At 35.7% G+C, this 11,069-nt stretch overlaps 1 protein-coding gene across 2 annotated transcripts; it reads left to right on the top strand.

Annotated features, from left to right (window-relative positions):
* The first annotated feature begins 1,075 nt into the window (after positions 1-1,075).
* On the top strand, positions 1,076-7,289 carry LOC111401811 (gamma carbonic anhydrase-like 2, mitochondrial). 2 transcript variants are annotated; one of them, XM_023029724.1, is made up of 3 exons: positions 1,076-1,538; positions 5,276-5,368; positions 6,787-7,289. In XM_023029724.1, the coding sequence occupies exons 1-3, from the start codon at positions 1,151-1,153 to the stop codon at positions 7,068-7,070; spliced, it is 765 nt and encodes a 254-aa protein (XP_022885492.1). In that variant the 5' UTR covers positions 1,076-1,150; the 3' UTR covers positions 7,071-7,289. The 2 variants fall into 2 exon arrangements, with proteins under 2 accessions (XP_022885492.1, XP_022885491.1); XM_023029723.1 differs by lacking the exon at positions 6,787-7,289 and having other exon boundaries at positions 5,276-5,871.
* Positions 7,290-11,069: the final 3,780 nt, after the last annotated feature.

Below are 11,069 nucleotides of genomic sequence, written 5' to 3'. Positions count from 1 at the left end.
TGAAGTTTTTATAAGTGGGAAAGTGTTTGGTTTTCAATTATTAACTAAAAGGGTAATATAGCCCTTTCAACAATATATTATTTTGTAATTGTACAAAACATGTAAGGGCATTTTTGTCTTTTACCATACAAGAGGCCAATGTCATAATATTCATGATTTTGAAAGTCAAAGTAGAATTTAGGTCCTTTGACTGGGTCAAACTTAAACGTACTCCCTGAATTCACCACATTCACCGCCACGCACCATCGACTTCCACCTCCAAAAAACCACCATCTCGCTCCCTAGGCTGTCGGGTATCGCCACCGCCGATATTGGACTCACCCGCCCAACAAATCCCGACCTTACACTGCCCCCAAATGCACCCCGGTAGCCATCAAACTCCTCACCGTTTGCGGCCAAATAACTTGGCGGCAACCACCTTTCCGGTCACATCCATCACGACCAACACATATCGGCCTCTTCTACACTCCAAGGGGCATCCAAACATGGTTTCATAACATCCAATAATGTAGCAATTCAAAGTTTTTAGGGTCAAATAGCCTTCAACAGGTTAATACGACCTTGGGTAACTCCTCAATTGAATTAGTTAATCCATTGCTTGCTCCAATTTTCTGAATCAAAATCAGCCCAATTTTTTCTGTTGATGTGCGAATTGCTGTTAATTGGTGGTGGCTATGGGCGTCTATCGATTTTGGAATAACTATTGTCGGTCAATTTTGGTAAAAGGTCTGGAAGGGAAAACGCTGTGTCGATGAGCAAAGATGGGTTCGGGGTTAGCAGCGAATATGGTTGTTTGGAGAAGACGACTGTAGTGATGATTTTCCTTTTTTTTTTTTTTTAATATAAAACATGTTTTAATTCAAAAATCCACGTGGATAATATTTGTTTGAATTGGCATCCACTAATTGCCATGTCATCAGACACGTCAACACTCCGTCAATTTTTAAATGGAATTTGAGCTCGGTGACTAACTAGATTACAAGATGCAAAGTTTAGTGATTAATAAGTTACTTTTTAAAGGTCAGTGACCTCGTGAAAACATACTTTAAAGTTCAGTGACTATATCGGTAATTCACTCCTCTAACTGTTCTTCTTCCTCACCCTCTCTCTCTCTCCAACCATCTCTTGAGTAGAAATCCGATACACAAAAATGGCGACACTAGCTCGAGCATCTCGCCGGCTCCTCCCTAGAACCCTCTCCACTCGTGCAATTGGCCGATCCTTTTCAGCAGAAACGGCCCAGTCGCCACCGCAGTCTCCGCCTCCGGCACCTATAATTCGAGAATCGCCGGATCGGGTCAAATGGGACTATCGGGGCCAGAGGAAGCTCATTCCGCTCGGTCAGTGGGCTCCCAAGGTAGCCGTCGATGCTTACGTGGCGCCCAATGTGGTGTTAGCCGGTCAGGTGGTGGTCCACGACGGCGCATCTGTCTGGAACGGCGCCGTCTTGCGTGGTGATCTGAATAAGATTACGGTTGGGTTCTGCTCCAATGTGCAGGAACGATGCGTTGTCCACGCTGCCTGGTCTTCTCCCACAGGTCAGTATAAACAAACTCTGGTGTTGTGCACTGCCCTTGTAAGCTTATACCTTAGACATTTTGAATATATCGATCCTTCTGCCAAGCTAGGATTTTCACTCTCTTTTATGTTAGTCCTTAATTAGTTATTAAGTAATTACTGTGTTTGAGTTAGCTGAAAATTGGTATTTAGGTGAATCAACATTGTTCATGAAGCCTTGTTCCATCACCTTAAATAAAAGAAATTCTAAAATCCGACAAGAAAAGGAAACTCGGGAAAAGCTATTCATAAACTTAACTTCTTGTTCCTGCGGAAGGGAACAAGGATGGCCTATGCTACAAATTACAATGACCTTGTGTAATGCCTTTTGCTTTTAAAGGTTGTACAATTCTCTATAATCTTCGTGAGTGTAGTGGGATGCTTCAGGTGGAAAGAATTTGTTGCAGAGAAAGACTCCTATACGAGTCCGGTAAGAAAGAAATAAGAGAAAAGATGATATTACTTGTGTCGAGACCTAAAATTTGATTGTCGCAGTTGTGAGTTCCAATAAATAGTATTGGAATAGTGGCCTCAGCATTTTTATGGTGACACAAAATTGTAATTCTAACTGTCATGCCTGTGCTTAGTATGAATTTGAGGGGCTTTTTGTCATTCATACTGTACAGCTCTTACTTGGCTTCCGTTTAGATACATCGTAAGTATGTATACTTCTTTTAATCGTTCTTTTGCGATTTGTATATTTTATCATGAAAAATTAGAATAGTACTTTCTTTAGTTTAGTTGGAGCTGGGTTATAACATAAAAGGTTGATATGATATTATTATAGTGTCAATCACATTAACATACAAAACCTACCTTTAAGTTCATCAGATTTAAATAAAATAAGCATTTTACCAAAAAGTTTGCAGAGAAAACCTAGAGAGCAAAAATATCTCATGTAGAACTTTATATTTCACATTGCAACTATATTGATCCATAAACTGGAAAGAAGAATGTATCCACATGTAATACATTCTGGGCACCTAACAAGGCTGAGAGTGTTGTGTCCTTTGGTGGAACGAAAACTTGTGATTTTGAATGTTAGTTGTCCACACTGGAAGGATGTTCTCTTAGTTGGGGCTTCTTTTTTAAGTGTTGATGCCAACATAGCAATTATTGGTGGCTATCGTGGAGGTTGACTTCATTATTATTCTTTTTATCCTGATTTTTCATATTTTTTGAAGCCCTCATAACTAGGCCAAGAATCTTTTGCTGACTTCATGTACTTCAAGGGATAGTAGTATTATCCATATTAAGAAATGGAACATTTGTCCTGGACATGTTGAGGGAGGATATCTTAGTTGATTTTTCCACTTTAGGCCTAGTGGTGTATCATTTCAGTAGGTAGCATTTAAATCAACTTTGTGAGAAAAGATTGCAGCCAACAATGGATTTTGTTGAGCAATTTTACCTAGTATATTAAATTCCATGGAAATGTATCATCAGTTATCTGACGTGGCATTTAAGAGCCATGGGAATGAAAACCTCCAGTGAGAATTGATACTTTATCTATGGATTTCAGGTTTGTTGGCTTGGCTGTTTATATGATTTTTCCATGAATAAATTTGCTCAATAATTGCACTTCAGTTGTTTGTCATAAATAAACTTTACATTTATCTAGAGCAGAGTACTGCAGTTGTTCATTGTATTCATCATATGCAATGACCACCTGTCTAAGAATATGGAGGAGACATAAAACTGGTCCACTGTTGGACCAGAACTCTAACCACTGAACTATGTTTTTCTAGACAACATGTTTCAATTATTCATTATAGTAACTATTTCCCTACTGCTGTTCCTCTGATGATTCTTCAGTTATAACATATTTTTCTGTACGGCTGTGACTCTAGAAGACTTATCTTTCCAGGTACACAAGTGGAAACCAAAGTACCATGTGTGTCCGTGTATGTGAGTGATTGATAGGGATGATTTGCTCTGCCTCATGAAGATCATGCATTTTTTAAATTATTTTGTCATCCGGCTGATGTGGAGAGTTTTAGGAACTAGGAAGAACTTCTCAAAGGGTCCCATTTCATCCCAAGGTTAATTATTATAACTATGAGGCTTGCTTCCATCCTTGAGGATTACTTCTGTTGTTTAACTTTGTTATCGAAAATAATGTCATCTTTAGGATTGCATCTCGAATACTTGAAGTTTGTGAGCTAGTGATTAGAAAACAGGTTGAAGAGAACCATGAAAATCATAGAATATAGAATGTGGTGGATAGGACTATTGTTGAATGGATTTCACAGGGTGGTTGTTGTTATATGGGATAGGATTCCACAGCAGAAAGGGCAACGACCAAGATATCAAACGTCTTATGAAAAAGAAAGTGTAGAATACTATTTTCATCAACCAAACCGATATGTGAGCTTGCTTAAGGATTTGCATATGAGCTATCTTATCAGGAAAATAAGTAAATTTTTAAAAGGCCATATGTTTGGAGGGACTGTGTTTGCTTATTAGCTTTTGGCCCTTGTTGAATTATAGAAATGTCCTCAGGTGTTTAGCTAAAGATTTAAAGCAAAGCCATTGTTTTTTAGGAATTGTCCGTGGAAAAAATACGAAGTGTACCTTAATTCTTTGTGAAATAAAAAATAAAAAATAAAAAATACTAAATTATTTTTTTTATATTTTTGCTCATGAAGGAGATATTTTAGTGTGCTAGGGTAATGAATTCAGGTTCGTTGGATGGTAAATATTGAGATAATGGAGGGTAACTTGGTGCTTCACTTGGGCAACTCATCGTATAAGTTTCGATTGACTGAGCTTATTTCTTATATTGATTTGGTCTGAAAAATAAGTCATCCTGTGACATGTTTGAATGGGATTTGAGCTTATAAGATAGCTTCACCAGCATATAAGCTCTGCCAAACATGGGTGTGCCTATAAGCTGGTCAAACTAGCTTATTCCAAGCCCACCCAAATGGAGGCTATATATATGGACCCAAAATAAATGTCGAAACGTCATACTCTTTGGGAAACTTATTGCCTTCCTTGTTTAGTGTCATACTTATATCACTTTTGTGCTCTTTATGTAATCCTAAAAGTTTATTGTGCTATACTGTTTCAAATTTATTAATGGTCCTACAATCAATCTGGACTGGTTGGGATGTTAAAGAGTTGCAACTGGGTTTTATGAACCGGAAAGGCTTAGGTTTTTTTTGAAAAGATGGTTCGACTCTGTAATTATGGACATAAAGTGATTTTAAATTCTTTTTCTAATCGTTTCAGATTAATATAAGAAGCAGCCTGATGAATGCGTTTTAACATATCTTAAGATATTAAGCAGATCCTGCATTCAGAATGCAGAATATCTTCTGGAAGAAACAAAAATTCTTGATCAAGGGTTGAGAGCGAGATCTGAAGTGGATTCTAAATGAATTTAATTGTGACGACTAAAGCAATTTGGCATTCTTTTCTTGCACCATCAACCCATCATTTTCTTCAGAAGTCGTGTCAAATATTGCTATAGTATTTCCATTGAATTTTTTGTTTGTGCATTTAGTGCCTCAATTTTCACTTTTGGACTAGAACTTAGATTATTGTGAATGTGAAGTGCATCCTTAGGTGGCAAGGAACGTCTCGTGCTGACACATTCCTAAGTTGTTTTCATCCTATTGTCTACTATATAAGTTGATTTTCATTTCTGAACCATTACAATCCTTACATATTACTGAATGCAACCTCTGAAATTTAATATAATGTGGTCTGACAGGGCTGCCGGCGGAGACATTAATTGAGAGATTTGTAACAGTTGGTGCATACTGTCTCTTGCGGTCCTGCACAATTGAGCCCGAATGCATTATTGGTCAGCACTCAATCCTTATGGAGGGTTCTTTGATTGAAACACATTCTATTCTTGAAGCCGGATCTGTGGTTCCTCCAGGAAGGAGAATACCAAGTGGCGAGCTTTGGGCAGGGAATCCTGCAAGGTTCGTCAGGACTTTGACCCACGAGGAAACACTGGAGATTCCTAAACTCGCAGTTGCAATAAATGATCTGAGCAAAGGTTACTTCTCCGAGTTCTTGCCTTATTCAACCGTGTATTTGGAAGTTGAGAAGATGAAGAAGTCGTTAGGAATTTCAATCTGATGGAATTCATTAACCTCATCGCCATTTTATGTCTGCTCGTGATCCCATTTTTTCTTTTTCTTTTTTCATGGAAAGCAATAAGCAGCTGTAAGACCAACGCAAGCCTTGAAGGTATTTTGAGCGATTTTTTTTAATTTTTTTTTAATTTTTTTTTTTTTAACACCTGCTTATGTAATTGGTTGTGCAAATAAATGGGATATGAAATGGTTTACTCGTCAATATTGGTTTTATTTTTTTATTTTTCTCGGTGGGAATTTTTTGCCTTGCTGGGGCTTGCCATTAATGTGTGTGTGAATTGTTGCAGTCAAAGGATTTGCACTGCAAAGGTATCGCATGCTTGGTACACCATACACAGTATTTTATAGGACTACACAATGTTATTGACAAGATTTTGTGTCTCTTTCTTCTTTAATACTATCAGTTTTACGGAATTCAATTTAGAGAAGAGTTTGGGGTACAGGGTAGAACTCATACTGAATACTCACAACATGGGCTTGGGGGGGATTTCTGGTAATTTTTTTATATAGGTGGGGACACACCTGCTGTGAGTATCGGTAGGGGTCCTGGTAAAACTGCAAAATTCTTCAGAACCCGAGCCCCTAGTAAAACAGCAAAATTCTTCAATTTGCTAGACGAGTCATACGGTTTTTTGATGAATTGTAGGCCAACTACTAGTGTCTCATGAGCTGGAGTCAGAGCATAGAGAAGCACTCCATTATTGTGCACATCTTGAAGATTAGTTGGCCTACCAAACACAGCTCAAGAATAAGATATCCAAGTTTCTAACCGTGTCTGCTATATGTAGAAGAAGTTGCCCCACATTTAAATATACTTCTAATTGTGCTCTATAGGTCGCACTTCTAATTCAAAACTGGAACATTTGGAACTTACTCTCAAGATCTTTGGTTTATATATCAGGGTTGACACGTAGGAATGCCCTGCGTTTTCTTGCCAAGTCCCATCGGGGAATTGATGTAGGAAAGGAGAACATGGTCACAACTCGAAGCCGCCACAACTCTTTTGTTTTATGCTTAATAATGAAGGTAAATAAAGAAGTATGTAAGCAAAAAATCAAGATATTTTAATCCCGTTTCAACTCTCAAAAGTTCAGGGGTAGCTGGGGATGCATTATTGGTCAGCACTCAATCCTTATGGAGGGTTCTTTGATTGAAACACATTCTATTCTTGAAGCCGGATCTGTGGTTCCTCCAGGAAGGAGAATACCAAGTGGCGAGCTTTGGGCAGGGAATCCTGCAAGGTTCGTCAGGACTTTGACCCACGAGGAAACACTGGAGATTCCTAAACTCGCAGTTGCAATAAATGATCTGAGCAAAGGTTACTTCTCCGAGTTCTTGCCTTATTCAACCGTGTATTTGGAAGTTGAGAAGATGAAGAAGTCGTTAGGAATTTCAATCTGATGGAATTCATTAACCTCATCGCCATTTTATGTCTGCTCGTGATCCCATTTTTTCTTTTTCTTTTTTCATGGAAAGCAATAAGCAGCTGTAAGACCAACGCAAGCCTTGAAGGTATTTTGAGCGATTTTTTTTAATTTTTTTTTAATTTTTTTTTTTTTAACACCTGCTTATGTAATTGGTTGTGCAAATAAATGGGATATGAAATGGTTTACTCGTCAATATTGGTTTTATTTTTTTATTTTTCTCGGTGGGAATTTTTTGCCTTGCTGGGGCTTGCCATTAATGTGTGTGTGAATTGTTGCAGTCAAAGGATTTGCACTGCAAAGGTATCGCATGCTTGGTACACCATACACAGTATTTTATAGGACTACACAATGTTATTGACAAGATTTTGATGTCTCTTTCTTCTTTAATACTATCAGTTTTACGGAATTCAATTTAGAGAAGAGTTTGGGGTACAGGGTAGAACTCATACTGAATACTCACAACATGGGCTTGGGGGGGATTTCTGGTAATTTTTTTATATAGGTGGGGACACACCTGCTGTGAGTATCGGTAGGGGTCCTGGTAAAACTGCAAAATTCTTCAGAACCCGAACCCCTAGTAAAACAGCAAAATTCTTCAATTTGCTAGACGAGTCATACGGTTTTTTGATGAATTGTAGGCCAACTACTAGTGTCTCATGAGCTGGAGTCAGAGCATAGAGAAGCACTCCATTATTGTGCACATCTTGAAGATTAGTTGGCCTACCAAACACAGCTCAAGAATAAGATATCCAAGTTTCTAACCGTGTCTGCTATATGTAGAAGAAGTTGCCCCACATTTAAATATACTTCTAATTGTGCTCTATAGGTCGCACTTCTAATTCAAAACTGGAACATTTGGAACTTACTCTCAAGATCTTTGGTTTATATATCAGGGTTGACACGTAGGAATGCCCTGCGTTTTCTTGCCAAGTCCCATCGGGGAATTGATGTAGGAAAGGAGAACATGGTCACAACTCGAAGCCGCCACAACTCTTTTGTTTTATGCTTAATAATGAAGGTAAATAAAGAAGTATGTAAGCAAAAAATCAAGATATTTTAATCCCGTTTCAACTCTCAAAAGTTCAGGGGTAGCTGGGGACGGCGATGACTACCTTGCTCAGATACAATCCCTAGATCTACAACCTACTTTTAATGCAAGTCCTAGGTTAGTGACCAATATAGCAACTATCCCTTAAACCAATAGTCGAAATGATAATCTATTTCCAAATGATTGAGAATAAAATTTTAGTTGGTGCAACAACAATTAAATGAGATTTCAAAGCACGAATGAGCCAATTATCTGACTTCGATCGTTTTACATAATATTTAACAAATTGTCGTGAATTTTCATTAAGTTAATTTATTAGCCCTAAACTAATAATTAAAGGAAGCCGGCATAACCCCCAAAATCCTATTTAATTAGTATCCGTGTGCATATAGTTATATTCGATTCGGGGTAATTAGTGTATTCATAAGAAAAGGGACAAAGAATTAGGTATAAAGTAAATAATATGATGTATGTATGTAGGGTTGGGAATCTATGTTTTCTGTATAGCCTCAATCCCAATAACCAATCACTAGGGTTTGAGAGGAAACAACTTGTCCCCAAAAAATAATTATGCAATAGTTGGCTATTGGAATCTAATGGCAGTCCATGGACAACTATAAGGGTCCGTTTGATTGTAAAGATGTAATTTGGGTGGAAAGAAAACGAATTTCAAGGAATTGAATTGCCTAGAAATTATTTTCCCGGGAATTGTAAATTATTGTGTTTAATTGTTATAATTTTTCACGTGGAAAATGTTGAAATAAAAGTATTTTTTGATATTCGTTTGACTTTATTTTACATGAAAATTGTCAATTAAAGAGATAAAATTTATTAGTATTAGGGATAAAATTTGTTTCCATTTCCAAAAGAAAAAGAAAAAAGAAACAAAACAAAGAAAATCATCTATCTTTTGATGTTCATTTGACTTTGTTTTACATGAAAATTATCAATGAAAGGGAAATATTTTTTTACAATAATTCTTAGAATTTATTTCCATTGTATAAAATAAATAAATAAATAAAATCCTACATTAACCCAGAAATTGGAATTCTCAATTTCAATTCAAGTAAAAATTAGAAATTGGCTTATGTTGCAAGAAAGGTGGAATTCGAATTCTAGAAAAAAATTTGCCAATCAAACAACAAAAAATTGGAAAGATGGAATTTAATTTCCGTTTTCCATGGAATTGGGGTGCAATCAAACGTGACCTAATTCAAATAGTAAGGTCACATATTAGAAAATTTATACTATGTTCGATATATTTGACTGAACATAATAGTTCATGATGTATAAATCTTGACGAAACGGTGATTCCACACGCCATGTCCGTGGGGGAGACGGGAGGGGCATTTGTCATCCCTAATTATGTCAAGTAAATCTTGTTTGCAATACTATCTAATTTAGTGTATTAACAATGTACTGATGGTATGCTTCGTATTTGAAAAGGTGGATTGAATAGTACAGAATAATATTGAAGAGAAGAAGAAATAAACCCGTTCCAGACTTCAAATATTATCTTTATATTAGTTATTGATCGTCTAATAAGTAGGATACACATTGAACTAGATTGAACTAGATGAAATAATTAGCAAACATTTTTACATACTAATTTTTCATACTTCCATTTAATTCTATTTAGTTAGACATGACACATATGACTTGACAAACATTAACGACTTTTCGAGTTGTTTTGTTTGTCTCATCTTTTTTCTTTTTCTCTTGTGATATTGATGGAAAACACGAAAACATATTAATAGTTTGACACTTTTGAGTATTTTACACATGAAATATCTTCGAATTGTTTTGTTTTTTTTCGATTTTTTTTTTCGTTTTCCTTCATGATATTAATGAAAAACACTAGAAAATATATTAATAGTTTGAAACTTTTGAGTATTTTATGCATGAAACCTCATACACCTATTTGACCTACAAGAAAAGTTCCTTTATTATTAGCCTTTTAAGCACAAATCGATATGTGGACCAAAGAAGAAGAATTTCTGAGTTGCCACTTTGAGCTTTTTAGTAGGTTGAACAACTTTTTAGTTTTTTTTTTTATTTTCAATTCTGTTTTACTTGCCCACTCAAAACAATTTTTAAACCAATTTCCACTTTCATTATCCTTCTTTTATTTCCTTTATTATTATTTATTTATTTATTATTATTATTTTTTGCATGGTAAAATCTGAAGTCTTTTGCATCTAAATATTTTACAGATAGAATTTATTTTTAGTGTAAAATCTCTCCAATATGTAGTCTTTTATTGAGTTTTACTAATTTTTGTAGATGTCCATATGAAATATCAATACAAAAAACTATCAATGTGAATTCAAATGTTCAAAAGTTTTTAGCGTACGAAACTTGTGCCAAAGACATTTGAGACTATAGAAACCGTTTACAATGCTATACTTACGTTAAATTCGAAAACAAAAACAAGCTGAAAATTTAAGGTTTTATTTTCGATCGGTTCAATAGTTGAAGATTCAATAAGATGGGATGGCGAAAAAATGGTACCTACACTTTTTTCCCTAATAAATAACCAAATTTATGTTCCATCCACACCTAATTTAACCAACCGTTGACAAGTCTAGCAATTTGATCCTCATAACAAGCAATTAAAAAATTAAAATCATAACACAATTATAAAGCAAGAGAAATATGAAATCAAATTCATTTGAATAACTAAAAAAGAGTTATTTGTAAAGTTTGGGATAAGTTAACGTACGTTGATAAACAATTTAACGCTGTCAAGTGTCATGTATGATCGAACCGTTAGGTTTGTCAACGGCTCGTTAAATTATGTATGGATTGCAAACATATTTGAAAGTTAGAATATGAATTAGTGAAACTTGAAAGTTTGAATATCTATAAGAAGCGCTGTTAAAAGTTTGATTATTATTTAAATTTTGACTCATTATTATTATTATT

This window comes from Olea europaea, chromosome 10, assembly GCF_002742605.1.
Source record: "Olea europaea var. sylvestris chromosome 10, O_europaea_v1, whole genome shotgun sequence".
NCBI classification, from domain to species: Eukaryota; Viridiplantae; Streptophyta; class Magnoliopsida; order Lamiales; family Oleaceae; genus Olea; species Olea europaea.
Note: the sequence above shows the minus strand (reverse complement) of the source record. Positions and strands in the feature narration are given on the sequence as shown.

What these genes read in the sequence shown, in the direction of transcription:
- LOC111401811 (XM_023029724.1), top strand. Translation starts at nt 1,151, where the DNA reads ATGGCGACACTAGCTCGAGCATCTCGCCGGCTCCTCCCTAGAACCCTC. An exon ending in TGCCTGGTCTTCTCCCACAG is followed by an intron (nt 1,539 to 5,275) that starts GTCAGTATAAAC and finishes GTGGTCTGACAG; the next exon opens with GGCTGCCGGCGGAGACATTA. An exon ending in TGAGCCCGAATGCATTATTG is followed by an intron (nt 5,369 to 6,786) that starts GTCAGCACTCAA and finishes GATGCATTATTG; the next exon opens with GTCAGCACTCAATCCTTATG.